Here is a 21,138-nt window from a genome sequence, read left to right as displayed (position 1 = left end):
TTACATTCCCATTTTTAAAGCTTTGACTTAGCAAATAAAAACGATAATTTTGTTGGTCTATACAAAATGAAATTGATTCAAGAAATTCATGGAAACCTTCAAAGTACCACATGAATTTTAGATCCTCTAAATACCTAATTTGCATATGCACAAAGATGTTAATTTTTGCATGATGTCTGACAATAAGAAATCTTGTATAATATGTTGACAGGCAATTTTCAACAGTCTACTATTCATCTTGACTTTAGAAATTTACAAAAATGAATCAGTTACAATTCAGATGAATTACAGCTTAATATTCAGTATCATAATTCTCTCTTGTGTAATACAATTTTCCCAACCTTTATCTATTACCTATTTTAAAACTTTATAAAGAAGCTAAAACCTTTTATAGGTAAAAATCTCACACACTTTAAACAGCTCTTCAAAATTTTAGATTCACACAAAAATTGCCTTCACTGAAATTTATAGCCTTAGGTTTTTTTGTGGCTTCTAAAAAGAATTCAAAAATATTCCAAAGACTATGTGACTTTGTTGTTAACGGTTATTTTAAAATATTTGTTTCTTTTTATTCTGTAAAGTGTTTCCCAATTGCAAATGTACACTCTATTCATGCCTGCATTCACTGATAGACTCCTTACCGTTATACTCTTGTCATTTATGTCACATGTATGCAGTTCTCTGGTAAATTCAATTATTGTGTGTGTGCTATTTTCCATGGCATATTCTAGGTGGTAATCTTGCTGAACATCTTTTTTCAATTCTCTATTTGCATTTGTGAAATAATCCTGTGGAAAATATGAAAAAGAAAAATTAGGATGTCCTAAATTCAGGGTGAAAATAATTTAGATTAAGAGTATACATATATCACCTTAAAAAATTAATTCTCAGTTTGCTTATTACAAAACCCTGTATTTATAGTCATTTTTTAAGTCCTGGGAATTTCCAAGGGGCTGGAGTATGGGATACTCCATAGTTGGGACTAGGGACAGTTCCCTAGGAAACTGGTCCATATTTTGAACTTCTGGCCCTTCAGGAAAAGGCAGTAATGGATTTATAGTATCACAGAGCATTGAAAGAGATGGAATGAATGAATATTCACAATTGCTGAGTACTTTTTCCTCATTCTGCAAATGAAAAGAACTTCAACACTGTGAAATGGCTTGCTCCAAATGAAATAACTAGCTCATGGCAACACCAGGACCAGGGCCAGGGTCAGCACTTTTCCACTGTTATACCTTGTGGTGCTTCCCTTCTGCACTCCTAAAAGCAAGGAGACCCATCCTGAGATTATAGGTTGTTTTAGTAGGAGCTTCAATGGCATATGTTTATTAAAATGAAATGCAATGAGAAAATATGGAAAGAAATGACACTAGTTGAATTATAAGATATTGAAGGGTCGTTTTGTTTTGGTGGTTTATTAAAATGAAATGCAATGGGAAAATATGGAAAGAAATGACACTAGTTGAATTATAAGCTATTGAAAAGCTAGGGACGTTTTGTTTTGGTGGTTCAGCTATAATTTTCACACTAAGCTTGTTCAGTGGTGTAAGACCACTTCTGGGAGGCAGACAGATGCAATGGAGAGGGCGTGGGCTTTGAGATCAAATGACTAGGATCTGACCCACAGCTCTACTCTGAAATGTCTTGACGAATTGTTGAAGTCAAACTCTGAACTTCTGTTCTAACATTAATAAAATTGAGATGACACATACTTATTTTGTGGATTTTGAAAGATAAATAAGTGAAATAGTATATGAGGGAAAAAACTGCCAACGATGGTTAGAGCTCATTCAATGCCAATCTCCTTCCCTCTTCTGCAATTAGAGTTTGGTTTTTCCCGAAAATATTCTCCATGCTTTTTACCATTAGCTTTCTATGTTTAGAGTTATAAAAATCACGTTGTTAATTTTTATCACTAACAGAAGACACAAAATTTGCCGTAATTATACTGGTTTTTCAGTACATAAGGATATTTTATTTTTGATGATCACAAAGACTTGATTTAGAATAAACATGTTGAAACATAATTATAATTAGTTTTTCTAACACTAAAATTAACATTTGAAGAAACGATTGCATGCTTGACAGAGAAAATACAGTGTACAAGAGAAGAACCTTAAATTGTCTATAACTGTCATACTCAAATGGATGGTATTTGGCATTTCTATTCCTAGCATCTATTTTCTTCTTTTTGGCCGTGCGGCATGCGGGATCTTAGTTCCCCAACCAGGGATCATACCCGTGCCCCCTGCAGTGGAAGCACAGAATCCTAACTGCTGGACCACCAGAGAATTCCCTCCTAGCACCTTTTTAAATTAGCTATCAAGTGTGTGTAAATTTGATACCCAGGGTACCAGATCTAGATACTGTTCAGACCCCACATTATCAGTAATGCACAGAGCCTAACTAACCTCTTTCACTCTGGTAACAACTACAACTTACTGTGTACATTCTATAGTTTAATCATGTTACACGTATTAACTCATTTAATCTTCAGATCAAGTGTATGAGATAAAATGAAGCATAAAGAGGTTAGCATCTTGCCCAGGGTCACACAGCTGGTAAGTGGTAAAGCCAGTATTGAAACCGAGGCAGTCAGATCCTAGGTTATCCTTCTTTACTGTTCTACATCATAGTGGCCACTGCTGGAAAAGGACGGGTTAGTTTCTATCTTTCTGGCTACAAAATCATCTTATCAAGTTTTTTTCACATAAAATGTTACTTCTTCTACTGCTGAAGTCAGGGTTTGTCCAACATTTTTTCCTGAGAACCAGCTGTAATTGTGGAAGCAATTCAAATGAAATATTCCTATGATACTATGGTTTTCCCACTTTTGATCACATAGATTTCAGTATGTAAATGAAATAACAATGCCTGTGGACAACGAGGGATTTAGATAAACTGACTGTGCCTTTACACCAAGCTCACATTTCATTACGTGATTCAAGTAGTCACAGTTTTTGCAAACAGAAGGAATACAGTACAAAATGTAATCAGTTCAAAGAGTAGAATAATTATCCCAGTCTTGCAAATATGTTTCCAAAACCTTAGTCCCACAAAATATCCAGCTGGCTTGCCAATTTTCCATTTGTTTTATTTCCACTCACCAAAACCAATTCCTTTCAGCTATTCCACGTTTTTCTGGCTTTTCAGATAACTTAGCTATGACAAAGCAGGAGAAACTTCATTCAGGACTTACTGAAAATCCCTTGAGCTCATCTGCCTCATGTAAACCACTGAGTCTTCAATATTCAGAAAATTGATACATGAGAGAATTTCAGTTATGATACATGACAGCTCACATCTTGCCTTCTTTCTAGTATAAATAATATTACTTAATGGAATCATTAAAAAATCAATCTAAAATAAGGCAGGAATAATTCAAAAAGAGTCATGTACCAAAATGGTCATTGCAGCTCTATTTACAACAGCCCAGAGATGGAGACAACCTAAGTGCCCATCATCGGATGAATGAATAAAGAAGATGTGGCACATATATACAATGGAATATTACTCAGCCATAAAAAGAAATGAAATTGAGCTATTTGTAATGAGGTGGATAGACCTAGAGTCTGTCATACAGAGTGAAGTAAGTCAGAAAGAGAAAGACAAATACTGTATGCTAACACATATATAAGGAATTTAAGAAAAAAAAATGTCATGAAGAACCTAGGGGTAAGACAGGAATAAAGACACAGACCTACTAGAGAATGGACTTGAGGATATGGGGAGGGGTAAGGGTGAGCTGTGACAAAGCGAGAGAGAGGCATGGACATATATACACTACCAAACGTAAGGTAGATAGCTAGTGGGAAGCAGCCGCATAGCACAGGGATATCAGCTCGGTGCTTTGTGACTGCCTGGAGGGGTGGGATAGGGAGGGTGGGAGGGAGGGAGACGCAAGAGGGAAGAGATATGGGAACATATGTACATGTATAACTGATTCACTTTGTTATAAAGCAGAAACTAACACACCATTGTAAAGCAATTATACCCCAATAAAGATGTTAAAAAAAATAAATTAAAAAAATAAGGCTGGAAAAGAGAAATATAAAACAAAGACTAAATGGGACCAGCAGAAAACAAATAGATGTAGTTGAAATGAACAAGAAATATTACAACAGATCCTACAAACATTAAGAGGTTAACAATTTTATGCACACTTTTATGTAAAAAGCTTGAATAAATTAGATGAGAAATGGGCAAAATACCGGAAGGACACAAACCAGCAAAACTTAGTGAAATAGATACTTTGAATAGCCCTATAGTCTCCCTATGGGTAAAAATCTTCCTACAAAGAAAATTCTAAGTCAAAGTGTTTTCACTTGGAATTTCACCAAATATTTAAGGAAGAGGTAATATCAATTCTTCACAAACTTCCAGAAGATAAAAGAGGAGGGAATACTTCCTAACTCATTTTTTGATGCCAGCATTAATCTGATACCAAAATCAACGACACTACAAAAAAGATCAATATCTCTCATGGGCCTAACTGCAAATTTTCTTAAAAATACGTAGTAGCAAATAGAACCCAATAATGTTAAAAAAAAAAAAAGAAATAAAGATATTATGACCATGCACAGTTGATTTAGAAAATCAATCAATGCAATTCATTATACTAAAGTCTAAAAAGGAAAAAAATCATACAATCATCTCAAAAAATCCATTTAAAACATTTATTCATGGCAAAATCTGTCAGTAAACTAGCAACAGAAGGTACTTCCTTAACCTTATAAAAGGAATCTATAAAAACCTATAGCTAATATTACACTTAACAATGAAAGACTGAATTCTTCCCCACTAAGTTTGGGAACAAGTAAGTCCTGGAAATAAGGCAAGGATGGCCCTACTCCCCACTTCCAGAAGGTTCCATCGTTGGTTGTCCGCCTGTAACAGTTTGTCTGTTATTCCCATTCCCTAATTACAGTCATGGAACTTCTGTCCTTGACATTATACTACACTGTCTTCATCTTTCATCCTTTGGGAATCTCATCTACTCCAGGAGTTTCCCATCATCACCTTTATTCAGGATTACATACCCAAAAAGTCCATTGGATACCCTCACTTGGAAGTCTTACCGTCTTTTCACGTGCAATGTATCCAAAATTGTATTCACCCTTTATCTATAAGGATTTTTATTTCCTGGTACTGCTATTCTCCCAACCATCCAAATTCAAAACCACAGTTTTATTAACTTCTTCATTTACTACTCACACCTCCACAGATAATCTCTGCTCCTATCAGTTCCTCCTTTAAAAAAATAACCAGCTTTTACTTCTGCTCCATTCAGCTTCTCCTATCTCAGTTCAGATTCTATCATCTCATACTTTTGTCAAGGTCTTCCTTGAAAATCACTCTCAACGTGTCATTACATTTTATTCAACAGTATAGAGTGAAAAGTTCTATAATTTAGATTCAAGTTTCTCTAGAATTTAGCCTAACCTGGTTTTCCAGAGTGTCTATCATTAATCTCATCACATGGGACTTCCCTGGTGGTCCAGTGGTTAAGACCTCACCTTCCAATGCAGGGGATGCAGGTTCAATCCCTGGTTGGGGAGCTAAGATCCCATACGCCTTGTGGCCAAAAAACCAAAAACATAAAAACAGAAGATATATTGTAACAAATTCAATAAAGACTTAAAAAAAAATCTCACCACATGATCTCTATTATCTATTTATTATTCCCCTCAAATAATCTATCTTCTTCAAGCCCTTTGCTTTTGTTCATTCTTCCTCTTTATCCCCCACTCTCTTCACCCCACTGAGATATCCACTCCACTACCTCCACCCACTGAAACAACTCCACTAAAATGCTTCCTCCTCTCCAAGACTCATGATTCTCTCTCCTCTACGAAGTTTTCTTTGAGCATTCCAACTGGAAGTGATCATTCCCTCTCTGAATTATTATTCCTCTATTTCCATTCCCGTGTTGCCTGCAATATATTCTACACACAACATTATCTTCTCAACCAGTGGTAATTGCCTAGAAATAGCAAGTCCTGTTAATCCAGTTATAAATTTATACCTTTAGAAAAGTTGTTTACATTGTAAATGGAACAAAAAAAGGGAAAAATAGATTATTTTCCCATTTGCTCTCAATTATATTTACATATGGTTAAGACCTGGTGTGGAAGGTGTTTAACCAGATGCTAGAATGAGTTTGGGTCTGCATGACGTGTGATGCAGACACATCTGGCACTGAAATTTGGGAACGCTGTTATGACCTTTTGGCCCCTAAATGGACATGAATCTTACGAAACTGACATCAACATTTAGAAAAAGAGTTTATACATGCCACAGCTCTCTGAAATCCTTTAACACTAGGATGGTATTCCCTACCTACTTTAAAGAAATTTTTTTAAAAAACATATCTGAGAAAGGGAAACCCTATTTTAGAATGTTTTCTGATGTTAATTTATATCCTCAGTGCCTAATGGAGGGACTTGCATATTCAGAGCCTCATTAAATATGTGCAATTTTGAAAGAAGAATCCTGCCTTTCCTTTTGCTAAATCTAAATGCGGGGATAATCTTGAAACTAAAAGATAAGGACCCATAACCTATCCTCCGATATTCACATCTTTGTGGTAAAGGAACAGTTTAACTTGTTGGGAGCAAAATATCCCGCAGTAGCACCTACTTTCTTCCTTCAGCCTGTATTAAGACGATACATGAACTATAATCAAACACAGGACTGATGGTGTCAATATTATACCGTAAGAAATGGCATATTGGCAAACCTTAAAAGCACAATTAAATGAGGCAAGAGGAGAGAAAAAGGCAAAAAAAATCTGGGTCTCAAATTTCTTATCATTCAATTATTCTCCCTGGGAGAAAGGAGAGACGGGAGGGAGGAAAAAAGGAAGAAGGAAGGAGGAAAATAAAGCGAGTCACTCAGAGAACAATCTTGAGAATTTATCCTGCGGATTGGCCAAACCAAAAAAAAGTATATTTAGCGAGTTTAAGGGTTTCCTGACAGTCTGACAAAGAGATAAATGTTATACAAGGGGATAATTAAATGGAATACTTATTTTGTTACTATCATCTTCTAGGGGAAAAAAAATGGAGAATGAAATTAACAGCAAAACATTGACCAATTAAGAATTTGAATACTGATAACATCACCTAGAAATTTATATTCACAAAACCATACAGTATAGTACTTATGGGCTATTTAAGGAAATTTTCCAGATCAGTTTTACTATCAGATTTTCACCTTTAGAATTCGAACAAAATGGTGCCCCTCTCTCCCACTCCACATCCCATTTAGCAAGTGGGGCCAGATGCAGCTTCACTGTACATCCGTGGTGAAGGCCATTCCTCAGCCACCTTGCTGTAGTGTTTGATATTCCAGGACTTATAAAATAAAAATAGAGGGCTTCCCTGGTGGCGCAGTGGTTGAGAGTCCGCCTGCCGATGCAGGGGACACGGGTTCGTGCCCCGGTCCGGGAAGATCCCACATGCCGCGGAGCGGCTGGGCCCGTGAGCCATGGCCGCTGAGCCTGCGTGTCCGGAGCCTGTGCTCCGCAACGGGAGAGGCCACAACAGTGAGAGGCCCGCGTACCGCAAAAAAAAATAAAAAATAAATAAAAATAAATAAAAATAAAAAAAATAAAAATAGAAATATTGATCACAGTGTACTCTCATTGTCATGGTCTCATTATAAAAATAACAGCCATTATAAAAATCTCATTGTATATGTATTAAATATATTTATAAATTATAAATGTAACATAAAATGCTGATAAATAAAAGTAGGTTCCGATTAAGTATCATTAAAAATTGACTTTATGAGGGCAAGAGGGTTGAGGAGGATTCAGAGAATCATGATCCTATAGAGATTTTGTAAGTATTTAAGAATAAAAATATGTAGATGTTTTAATTGTGTAAATATAAAAGCTGGTATGCAGAAGTCATTCTTCTTTGTACTTATTCATTTTTAATGTTCTATGAAGTGAAATGTGAAGTAACATTTCCCTAGATAAATGGCTTTATGTGGATTTCAATCATATTCTAACTCAAATATCTGCATAAATATCAGCTTCAATATGAATTGTCATTGAGGTATTATTTTTTGTTTTTATTGCGGATTATTATATTAATCGTGTATTAACCTTGTTTATACTTTTTAAAGATAAAATATTAGCTTTTACCTTTGAAAACTGAGTTGATAATTAGACTCTGGTAATAAAATTAACCTGCAGTTGTGTCATAAAAATAATACTTCTAGATGAACCAGTTTGCAAAGCAGAAATAGAGACACAGATGTAGAGAACAAATGATGGACACCAGGGGGAAAGTTGGGGTGGGGGTGGTGGTGGGATGAACCGGGAGATTGGGATTGACATGTATACACTGATGTGTATAAAATGGATAACTAATAAGAACCTGCTGTATAAATAAATAAATAACTAAATAAAATTCAAAATAAATAAAATATTACTTCTGAAGCATATTCTCACAGGATATTTTTCCTTTTGAACATGTTATGCTTTGAAATAAATGATAAAGTGTATTACTGAGGTTTCAAAACGCTGTGTGGCAATAGTAAAGACAGCATCAGCAGAAGTTGGCATTAGCATTTCGCATGGTAGCCAGAGTACGGACTGCCACCTTCAGACTAAGATAACAAACCAAAAACACTAGCTTTGATAATCCACAAGATTGCTATGACCTCTCGTTAAAAAACATGATTACACAGATGTGAAACTGGTTCTCACTCATTGTCAGTCTTTTTTTTCCTCTCTTGAATAAAATCTCTGTTAACAGAAAAGAGCTTTGACCGGTGCTGTGTTAAACAGGATGAAGTGAAAACTCTTTATGGGTGTAATAAAAGATATGAATAAACCCCGGTTCAGCTTGGGGAACTGAATGTAAGCACAGCTGCAGAGGGACCCTTGAGAAAAATGTTACCATCCGTCATCATTTTCTTCAACAGGTGCTTGTAGTTTTTCTTTTTCTAAATCACAAAAGCCTTGTTACTTCCAACATTCCTGTTTGTAATATCCATTTCTATAATAAGTGTTATGGTAGTTTAATAATATCGATAGTATAATAATAGATACTTTTGTGTTCAAGAGAATCCTTGATCCTAAAAAACCATAAAACCGTATAAACAAACTATATAAACATAATCTTCAGATTTCAGTATAAGCTGATTTTAATGTTATTTCTTCGCTAATCTTGGAAATTTGAGAGGAATGTCAAAACAGAAGGGGCTTGCCTTCCAGAAACCACTTCAGATAAAACTGAAACTCTCTAGCTCTGAGAAGGGATCTGTGAAATGCTGCCAGAACGCCTAAATGTGCGCCCTATTGGCTTGCGTTCCATGGGGGGCCCATCTGAGCAATCTGTCCTTTAAGTGCCACCTTCTGGAAATACACATCCTGAATTTTCTCCCACAGCCAATCATCTCATTTTAGTTTTCATATAGGTCATTTAAGACTTTGCGATAATTACAGAATTATCAGATAAAGTGTAAAATGAAAACTTTGACTCGATCTCTAACAATAGGCTTCAATGGAAAAAACAATTCCAAATCTTACCATTGACATAAGATGTTACTTTACTTTCACCGTATTCCATCACTTTAATTTTTTAAAAAATTTAGATGACTTCTCTTAATTTTCCATGACCAGTTTATGAAAGGAATAAATTTTGAAGAGAAGGCCCCTTCCTTCCTGCCTTCCCTCCTCTGTCCCTTCCTCCCTTCCTTCTTCCTCTCCTTTTTCCAACACATATTTCATTGCATTACTATTCCTCATCCCTGATGTAGGGCTGAGAGCACACGATTGTACAGTACAGACAGTATAAGACAAAGTCCTTATTATAATCAAACTGATAGTGGAGTTGCAGGATAAGCAGACAATTTTTTAAACTTAAATAACAATATAACCAAAAATATTTTGATAAGTGCTTATAGGAAAATAAAACAGAGATTCTAGACACAGATTCGAAAGCCTTTGGGTTGAGGGATCAGAAAAGTCACCACTGAGACACAAACTTACTTTGAGAAATAAACTACAGCTAGGAGCCAGCCATGGAAAGTGAGGAGGAAGTAGGTCCAGGAAGAGAGGGCAGCTATTGGAAAGGACCTAGAAGGGGGCAAGGCGAGGTTTATCCAGTTTGGTGAAGCAAATAAAAACCAGGGTGACTGAACTGTAGTGCCCGGAACAGAAAAATGAGGTCAACAGAGATCACATGAGGCCCCAGATGCTGTGAACGCCTTATGGGTCAGTATAGGGAGTTCAGATTTAATATTAAACTTATATAGAAGTTATTTGAGCTTGAAGCAGAAAGAGACATATTCTGATTGATATGAAAATATATATATACGTGTGTGTGTGTGTGTGTGTGTGTGTGTGTGTGTGTGTGTGTGTGTATTACTGTGGCTACCGTGTGGAGAATGAAAAGAAGAAAAACGAAGAGCCATGATCAGAAGACAGGAGTCACACAGTGGTCCCAGGGGTTCAAGCTTGAGTGGTAGTAGTAAAACTGAAGGGATGTGGGCAGGTTTTAGATTTAGTTTGGAGGAAGAGTCAATAGAATCTGAAGAGGTGGGTTTTATATGTGGGAAGAAGGAAGGAGAAGAAACAAGGATGACCCCTAATTTTTGACCGGAGGTACCCAGAGGTGCCGTTTACTGAGATGGGGAAGGCTGGGGAAGAAGCAGATTTAAGATGCTACCTAGACATCCAGGTGAGAAGGTCAGGAGGCAGAGAATATGTAGACTGCTCTTAGATCAAAAAAATGCATCAACCAAGCTTCCGAAACTTACCAACTTTTATTCAGCCTTGAATATAAAGGCTCCTGAAGCCCTCCAAATTCTTTTGAGTATATACAAGTCATAAGACATTTCAAAACTAATACATATTCACTATATATGATTAACATATATTCACTAATATAATTCAAATATACTGAAATATATAGTAGGGAAAGAAATGAAATACTCTCACAACTAATATAAAGATTCAATGCATAGCTATCCGCAGAGACAGCAGACCTTCTTGAGGCAGGTTAAAAAACAACATAGACAGTTTCATAGTTGCTAATGTCTTCCCTTCTGTTAATTTCTAGAATAACCTAAAAGCAAGATTGTGGAGTAAATTTCTTTTCAGCATCACACTCAAGTTGGAAGACAGCCTGAAGGATACCTAAGCCTAGCTCCTATCGAGAGGATTTCTCTCAAAAATGTTTTTAAGAGAGGATCACACAGTATTCAATATCTCCAGTGACAAAGCTCATGAGTTTACAATCTCACAAGGCAACTCATTCAATTTTAACACCTCTGATGGTCAGAAATGTATTTCTTACACTAACCTAAAATAGAGTATACTAATTGGGTCTTTTTTCTTCCTTCTGGAACCTAATAGGTAGCATCTAATCCATATTTCTTGAGGAAGACTGTCCACTATTTCACGGGCAATGATCATGTCTTTTCTAATTGTTCTTTTTCCAAGCAAACATTGCCAGTGGTCTCCCATTACTCAAGTACCCCAATTTCCAGAGATTTCAATCATCCTTGGACTTCTCCTTTAGAATGATCCAGTTCACCCACACATCCTTTAAAGAAGTTATTCAAGAAGGTATCTTCTGTTACGGTTAGCCTAGTACAGATTACAATGTCAGTATTACTTCCCTTGATGTAAACGTAGAGTTTATAGGCTAATATTGCATATTTGTGTTCAACAAGCACATCTTTTGAGCTTAAGAAGAACTAGTATTTAGACCTTTTTCATATGAATTCCAATTAAGTCCAATTTTACACATTTTGTACATACACAACTAATCTTTAAACCAAGCTTTTAACTTTATTTGTATTCTCAGTGAATTTTTAACTTTTAGTTTCCTTCCGTTATTTTAATATACCACTATCCTTTTATTTTTTACAAGTTTATTGGAGTATAATTGCTTTACAATGGTGTGTTAGTTTCTGCTTTATAACAAAGTGAATCAGTTATACATATACATATGTTCCCATATCTCTTCCCTCTTGCGTCTCCTTCCCTCCCACCCTCCCTATCCCACCCCTCCAGGCGGTCACAAAGCACTGAGCCGATATCCCTGTGCCATGCGGCTGCTTCCCACTAGCTATCTACCCTATGTTTGGTAGTGTATATATGTCCATGCCTCTCTCTCGATTTGTCACAGCTTACCCTTCTCCCTCCCCATATCCTCAAGTCCATTCTCTAGTAGGTCTGTCTTTTTCTTTTTTTTTTGTAGTTGAATTTTTAAATTAATTTTTTAAACATCTTTATTGGGGTATAATTACTTTACAATGGTGTGTTAGTTTCTGCTTTATAACAAAGTGAATCAGTTAGACATACACATATGTTCCCATATCTCTTCCCTCTTGCGTCTCCCTCCCTCCCACCCTCCCTATCCCACCCCTCCAGGAGGTTACAAAGCACCAAGCCGATATCCCTGTGTCATGCGGCTGCTTCCCACTAGCTATCTACCTTACGTTTGGTAGTGTATATATGTCCATGCCTCTCTCTCGCCCTGTCACAGCTCACCCTTCCCCCTCCCCATATATCACTATCTTTTGAGTCCTTATTCTGTGGACTAATGTAGGCAGTCTGTTATCAACATGTTGTGACATCCTAAGAGACCTGCCAATTACTTTAGAATCATTCAGACACACCATTGATTTATTACCACAACTACAGGTTGGTTCAGCAAACCAAATGCAAAAGCAAATGCAGTCTTGTGAGTATAACTTGTGTTTATTGAAACCATGCTGACCTCTAGTCACAGACCAATTGCTTAGGGCCAAGCATTCACAAACCAGTTGCTTAAAGTTTGTCCTTGAATTTCCTCAAAAATTACTATCGGGCTTCCCTGGTGGCGCAGTGGTTGAGAGTCCGCCTGCCGATGCAGGGGACACGGGTTTGTGCCCCTGTCCAGGAAGATCCCACATGCCGTGGAGCGGCTGGGCCCGTGAGCCATGGCCGCTGAGCCTGCGCGTCCGGAGCCTGTGCTCCGCAACGGGAGAGGCCACAACAGTGAGAGGCCCGTGTACCACAAAAAAAAAAAAAAATTACTATGAATCTCCCCCATCTACTCCTTCAGTAGATATTTTTCCCCAAGTTGAAAATCTGGGACGTTTCTCTCCATGTAATCATCTGACAATTCTGATATTTCACTGAGCGACTCATTATAATAATACCTTGTATTTATTGAGTACTTTTAATGTGCCACATACTCTGCTAAGAGCTTTACATGCCTATTTCATTTAATCCTCACAAAAGCCCCATGCGTTAGATATAATTCCCTTCTTCATAAAGGGAACTGTCACTTTAGAGATGTTAAGGAGTTTGCCAAGGGCCACACAAGGAGTAAGTAGCGAGCAGTGCTGGGATTCAGAGCAGGGCTTCCTGCTTTTAGCTGCTCAGCAGGTATTTCTTGAGGACCCGCCAGGCACATGGACTCTTTCCTGGTCCCTCAGGAAGCCTGCGGCAGCACGGCCATTCTCATCCACCTGTAAATGTTGCATCCCCACCCTAATAAAACACGAATCATCCACCACTCCTGCTTCTTCTCCTCCTCTCCCTACTGCAACTATAGCTTTAGGGCATTTCACTTCTTATTAGCAACCTTGGAAAATGAAGGAGGGAAGGAAAAGAAGATCTATTTACGTAACTAGAAAGACACTTCAGAATTTTTCCAAATACAAAGGGAGTCCATTTTGTCACTGGTAATTCTAAAAAAAGATTTTAGAGCAGAACACGCCTCTTGAACAGGCTGAGAAATTATCTAAGACTTTCATTTATTAATATTCCTTTAATGCCCTGTGGCCATATATAACTTATGAATTTTAGACTCTGCGTGGGCAGATATTCCTGTTGCTTAGAAATACAGCAGCTAGTACCGACTGACAAAAGGTGTGTAGGAATGGTAGAGGGCTATGAGGAGGAGGGAGATTTCTGGCTCAGCATGTTTTAAAATACACCACTACCCACAGTTCTTCCATTGCTGCTCTCGTTTCAGCATGTACTTTCGAGAAAATACTTAGGAGTATCACCAAATCTGTTGAACATTTCAGAAGTGTTTCAATTCTAGAAAAACCCACTTTATTTTTCTACTTTACAAAATCATCTTAACTATCTAAGCATATGTTTGCCCTTGCTTCAAACATCAAGTGGTCACTCTGAATTGCTTTGTCCAGAATCCTGCTATGCGTCCCCATGCCCGGTGCCTGGAACCTTCCAAGCTTCTATAGGTGGACCACACAGGGGTCACCCGATTCTGATCAAAGAGCCTAACCACATAAGGTCAGTAGTTCCCGAACTCGTCTGCACATTTCAGAATTGCCTTCACAGAGTCAATTAAGAAACTTTAAAATATATTAATGCCTGTGTCCACCACCCCACAGAGATTGTGATTTAATGGGTATTAGGAGGGATGGGGGTTGCCTGGATGGTGAAAGTTTTAAAAGATGCCCTGGTGATTCTAATGCGCAAATTTGGGAATTTCTGATGAAGGAAGTGTCTTTCCCAGTTCTCAGTCTTCCATTAGCTCTGCCTGCTCACCACTGGATTCCAGTCCACCGTAGCACAGATCCAACTTGGCCCTGCCCAAAGGGATCTGGATGTCCAAAGTACCAGAGGCCTTGCTTCTACATGGTTTCATCTACCAAGAACTTCCTTGTATGAGTGGGTTTCTGTGCACGAAGTTTGCAGGGGGAAAAATGGTAGCAATTTAGTTGTATCTAAGAAACTGAGACTTCCAAGTTTTAGTCTAAAAATTGCCTGAAAGATGGAAATCTTCCCCAGACGCGTGTGGTTTTGTTGCTCTAGCTTCTCAAAGTCCTTTAGCTCTCTCGTATTATTGAAGACGAGAAAGAACACAGAGTATAAGAGAAAAACATTCATACCTGGTATTAAGAAAGAAACTCCTATAAAATCACTGAGTCTGGGCTTCCCTGGTGACGCAGTGGTTGAGAGTCCGCCTGCCGATGCAGGGGACACGGGTTCGTGCCCCGGTCCGGGAAGATCCCACATGCCGCGGAGCGGCTGGGCCCGTGAGCCATGGCCGCTGAGTCTGCGCGTCCAGAGCCTGTGCTCCGCAACGGGAGAGGCCACGGCAGTGAGAGGCCCGCGTACCGCAAAAAAAAAATAATAAAATAAAATAAAATCACCGAGTCTCTAGATCAAAGCCTGAAAGACTCTAGTTGAGCTTACTAAACATCTGTGTGACAATGCCACAGAAATGGAAAAGAGAGCTCATGCGGTTCAGACACGTTAATTATATTTCCTCCAGGTAGGCAGGCTCCTATATTCAAGGTCTACTGAGTCCTTTGATGCCCATGCCAGATAATCTTCTTCATAGTATATGATATTTTGAATTGTAAACACTATGGTTAATCTTGAAAGACAACCTTTAAACTTGGGATATTTGTTTTCCTTCGTGTTTTGATTCTAAGCATCCCAGTCTAAAACAGCCACACTGTTGTTCCTTATCACATCACCCTATTTTAATTCTCTGCACAGCAGTTACCACTTTCTGATATTTTTGTTGCTTGTTTATTTGTTTATCCCCCATCAAAATGTGAACCCCCTGATACCACTGATTTCCTCCCACTAAATGCTATATCCCCAGCATCTAGAACTGTTCAATAAACCTTCCATAAATATTGGTCAAGTGAACGAATGAACATTCTAACATTCTCTGCCTATCAGTGAGTACTTTACTAAAACAGTCATATGCAAGTCCCAAATGATTCTCATGCTGTGTGGCCTGGAGCCTCAGGCTTATACATCTACAAAATGGGAGAAATAAGATATTGACCTTATAGGGCTATTGTGAGAATTACATGAGATAACACACTTTAAGGACTTATCATAAGGTATGGCATATATTAAGAACTCCACGAGGGACTTCCCTGGTGGTCCAGTGGTAAAGAATCCGCCTTCCAGTGCAGGGGACAAGGGTTCCATCCCTGGTCAGGGAACTAATATCCCACACGCTGCGGGCCAACTAAGCCCGTGCACCTCAACTAGAACCCACGTGCCACCAACTACAGAGCCCACGCACCCTGGAGCCTGTGCGCCACAACTAGAGAAGAGAAAACCCGCACGTCACAACTAGAGAGAAGCCCGCTACCACAACGAAAGATCCCACACACCTCAACGAAGACTCCGCATGCCGCAACTGAGACCCTACACAGCCGAAAAACAACCCAAGAACTCCATGAATGAAAAATCACATCATAGAAATGTATATCTATGACATTCATAGTACAACAAAAGTAGTGAGAGAGATACTATGATTTTATCACTTCTTAAAAATGCATTTTATTAACATGTTTTTCACTATTGAGGAAGAAAACTGTTAATATGTTTTTATGTAAGCTACCAGTTGCTTGTAGGAGAAGAAACACCACCAAACCAGTACTGAGAGGAAATGAATCCAGGCTACTGATCTGTATGGCCTCCAACAAGTCGTTTAATAGGTACCTAAGGCCTAGTTTCTTAACCGTAAAATTGGGGCGGGGGTGGTTTAGGAAATTTAAGGGGAATCAACTGAACTCTGAGCTCTTACGAGCAGCAAGTAAATGCCCAAAACATCAACATTTAACTTGTAAAAGCAAACATTGTTTAAAGATTTTCTCATAATTTTTGGCTACATTCGATGATGACAAAAGACCTCAGTAGGAAATTAAATTTGGTCTATACATTATTTGCACAGCGCCCATATATAATCCCATTTTTACAGTTAACAAAAAGTGATATATTTGAAGTTATTTTTATTTTTGTAGAATTCTCTGCTTATGTGTGTGCTGTATGTTGTCCTAATGTGAAGCTTTTTTTTCCCAGTTTATTTTAAAATTTAACAAGTTAAAAAGACATAGATTGGGACGAGGTTTCCTGGAGAAATATTCTGTGTTTAAAAGTTCTGTACTAGTGGCCACTGGGCCGCGGTTGTGGCTGAAGTCTTGCCGCCAGGGATGGGCCCCAAGGCCAAGAAGCGCGTGGTGCTGCCCACCCGCCTGGCGCCCCCCACGGTGGAGCAGATCCTGGAAGACGTGCGGGGGGCACCCGCCGAGGACCTAGTCTTCACCGCCGTGGCCCTGGAAGAGTAAGTGGTCAGCGGGAGCAGAAGGGAAAGAACCTACAGGAACCCAAACACATGCAGCCCTTCCTGCTCGTTCAGCAACACGATCATCCTCGGGACCTGGGATCGATGAGGCAGTTTTGCTGAAGAGCATGCCAGTGGGGACCAGCCAGGGGAAGGGGCTTAGCAACACAAACCTACAAACTTCCAAAGCGAACCTGTACGTGTGTGTGCACAGCAGCACAGAAGGTGGAAACAGCCTTAGTGTCCATCACCAGATGATGGAGAAACACACCATGTCCCTCCACACACAGGGACGTCCCTCAGCCACGAAAAGGGTGAAGCCCTGACCCTTGCTACCACATGGATGGACCCTGAGAACACGATGCTCAGTGAGAGAAGCCAGACACAGAGTGTGTGATCCCATTGATGGGAAACGTCCAGAACTGGCAGATCCACAGACACAGAGCATGGGTTCGTGGTTGCCTGGGGCTGGGGAGGGGGATGGGGGGCTGAGTGGTTAATGGGGACAGAGTTTCAGTTTGGGAAGATACGATTAAAAATGGTTAAGACAGTAAATTTTATGTTACATATAATTTACCACAGTTTAAAAAAAAATGTTTAGGGAATTCCCTGGCGGTCCAGTGGTTAGGACTCGGTGCTTTCACTGCTGAGGGCCCGGGTTCAATCCCCGATTGGGGAACTAAGATCCCATAAGCTCTGCAGCATGGCCAGAAAAAAATTAAAATAAAATTTAAAAATGTTTAAATATGTAATTATAAGTTGGAGTGGGGAGCTTCCAAAGCCTTTTTGCTTCTTAATCTGGAAACTCCACTCCCGGGAACCCACACAAAGGAAAAAAATAACAATAGGGGAAAAAGAGGTTGAACTGAACTGTGCGTGGGGCACTTTCACTGGATGAGCCACTCGGCTCATCACGCATCCCTTGCCTGACTGACAGACACCAGTGACATGCCAGCATTTCCATCTCGGGACCCCTGTACAATCTGAACATTTTTTTGAGGACCCCAAAGAGTTCACTTGGGTTACAGCTCAATTTTTAATCATACTGCCACCAACAACAAAACAAACATCCCAATCAAAAAATGGGCAGAAGACCTAAATAGACATTTCTCCAAAGAAGACATACAGATGGCCAACAGGCACGTGAAAAGATGCTCAACGTCACTAATTCCTAGAGAAATGCAAATCAAAACTACAATGAGCTACCACCTCACACCCGTCAGAATGGCCATCGTTAAAACGTCTACAAATAACATGCTGGAGAGGGTGTGGAGAAAAGGGAACCCTCCTACACTGTTGGTGGGGATGTAAGTTGGTGCAGCCATTATGGAGAACAGTACGGAGGATCCTTAAACAACTAAAAATAGAACTACCATAGGATCCAGCAATCCCACTCCTGAGCATATACCCGGACAAAACTATAATTTGAAAAGATACATGCGCCCCTGTGTTCATAGCAGCACCATTTACAATAGCCAAGACATGGAAGCAACCTAAATATCCATTGACAGATGAATGGATAAAGAAAATGTGGTATATACAGATACAATGGAATATTACTCGGCCTTAAAAATGAATGAAATAATGCCATCTGCAGCAACATGGATGAACCCAGAGATTATCATACAAAGTAAAGTAAGTCAGACAAAGACAAATACCATATGATACCACTTTTATGTGGCATCTAAAATATGACACAAACGAACTTACCTACAAAACAGAAACAGACTCATGGACACAGAGAACAGACTTATGGTTGCCAAGGTGGGGGGGGTTGCAGGGAGGGATGGAGTGGGAGGCTGGGGTCAGCAGGTGTAAACCATTATAGACAGGATGGATAAACAACAAGGTCCTACTGTAGAGCACAGGGAACCATATTCAATATCCTGTGATAAACCATAATGGAAAAGAATATAAAAAAAGAATGTATATATAACTGCATCCCTTTACACCTGAAACTAACACAATATTGTAAATCAACTATACTTCAATAAACAAAAAATATTTACCACACAAAAAAAAGTTCTGTACTAATTATTTTTTAAAAGTTACAATAAGCAGGGCTTCCCCTGTGGCGCAGTGGTTGAGAGTCCGCCTGCCGATGCAGGGGACACGGATTCGTGTCCCGGTCCGGGAAGATCTCACGTGCCGCGGAGCGGCTGGGCCCGTGAGCCATGGCCGCTGAGCTTGCGCGTCCGGAGCCTGTGCTCCGCAACAGGAGAGGCCACAACAGTGAGAGGCCCGCGTACTGCCAAAAATAAAATAAAATAAAATAAAATAAAAGAAAGAAAAAAAAGTTACAATAAGCAGCATTGTGAGGCATCCATAGACAGAGGTGTTTTTTGTTTTTTGTTTTTACATATGGATCAAACATTTCCAGAAACATGATATATAATGAATTCATTCCTTTTGCCAGCAACTTTATTTTAATAAGGCTCTATTACAAATGATGAATTAATAAACCACCGTTCACTTTCTTTGAAGTGGATTCTTGCCTCTCCTTCCAAGAATCCAGAAATAGGCTGTTGGTTGCCTGAAGTCTTAAACCTTGATGGTCAATTCAGGTGCACTGTTCTCTTCGCTCTTACTCTGCCCTTTCCTCAGGCTGGCGCTATGAAATCATCTGCTCTTCCAGGGAGAACCACACAGCTGAAGAGTATCCTGGTGTGTTGCTGTTCCAGCTTACATTGGTGCATGTGTACTTATTACTAATGCACAAAGCATGAAGCTTGGAGAGGTCCCTTCATCATCTGGAAATTGATGGTGGGGGGGGAGAGGACATAATTTGAAGATTTATAAATATCTCTTAACAAAGCCCCAGCTGAGCTGTGTCAGGGTTGCACACTCTCTTCGCCTTTCCCTTACAGCTTTTCAATTTGCTTTCCAAACATTTCTTTGTTGCCGTTGGCCCCGGTGCACTTAAAAGGAGCACATCCTTAACCACAAAGAATGCTCACTGTTCTCTGTGATTTCAAATCACAGCATAATTTCCGAACATTTCCTCAGGGAGCAGCCCTGCAGCAATTACCCCGCTGCTGAAGACTTCCTTCTCATCACAGAAAAGTTTCAGTCCTAGCGAGGGCCAACCAGCAAGGCTGTAACAAATGATGACATAGGTTTCAGCCTCCATTCCCCAGCGACTTACACCCCCAAAGGAAGAGTGAATCCATTTTTGTGCAAATTCAACAGGCACATCTGACAATGCTGCCCTCTTCTCCAACTCACACAAGCTAGGCATTCATCAACCCGGATTACTTCCCCCAAATGGAGACTCACAGTTGCTAAGTGGCTTGGGTCGGGGTGGGATCACTCTGTGTCAAAAAGGGGCAAAGTACAAGGAAAGGACACGAATCTGAGTGCATCAGGGAAGTGAGAGTTGAGTTAATTCATTGAGACAAAATAGTGAGGCTTTCCAAAGCCGAGGCAAGAGGAAAGACCGCTTCCCACCCCCAGCCCTGGCTGTTCTGTGAAACACACTGTCTCTGAAACTGACCTCAGCAGCATCCCAGGGGTAATGTGTCCCCAAGTGTAACCCGATCCAGAGCAACTTACCCAACAGGGCACACTGGGACGGGCTCTACTTCACAACCGCGTTTCTCTCTTTTCTTTACCATTTTGATGGTACCTGGTTATACAACATTTGAAGAAATATCTCCAGACGGGGTCGGAGGGTTACAAAACGGGCAGGGCAAATTTCCACAATACCTCATCTCTGGGTGTGGTTTTAAGGATGTCCAAGCCAGTATACTGCCTTGAGGCAAGGAAATCAAAATCTGATTTTTCACTCCACGACTCTACAAGCAAATGTCGCGCTGCCCTCCGGAGACAGTCTCATTGGGTCCAGCCCTGAATTAGTGATGGGCAACCACTGAAAAATGTGGGTTTGTGGAGGTTTAGAACTCTTTTTCTGGGGGGAGGAGTGGGAGGAATGGGGACTGGGAGGCTAACCATTCACTAACTTCTTGTGAGTCACGCACGCGCGCGTGTGTGTGTGTGTGTGTGTGTGTGTGTGAAGGGGGGGTAAGGAAAGAGGTGAAAAAGTAAGCACTTGCCT

General features: G+C 39.7%; 1 protein-coding gene across 1 annotated transcript in view; it reads right to left on the bottom strand.

Moving 5' to 3' along the window:
* Window positions 1–21,138, bottom strand: part of MOXD1 (monooxygenase DBH like 1) — an 84,673-nt gene that overhangs the window by 58,932 nt on the left and 4,603 nt on the right. Inside the window, exon 2 of the mRNA XM_067702068.1 lies at window positions 642–788. Within this exon, the coding sequence (XP_067558169.1) occupies window positions 642–788 (147 nt within the window). The remainder of the gene's footprint in view (window positions 1–641; window positions 789–21,138) is intronic.

This window comes from Pseudorca crassidens, chromosome 13 (assembly GCF_039906515.1).
Source record: "Pseudorca crassidens isolate mPseCra1 chromosome 13, mPseCra1.hap1, whole genome shotgun sequence".
In the NCBI taxonomy this organism is placed as follows: Eukaryota; Metazoa; Chordata; class Mammalia; order Artiodactyla; family Delphinidae; genus Pseudorca; species Pseudorca crassidens.
Note: the sequence above shows the minus strand (reverse complement) of the source record. Positions and strands in the feature narration are given on the sequence as shown.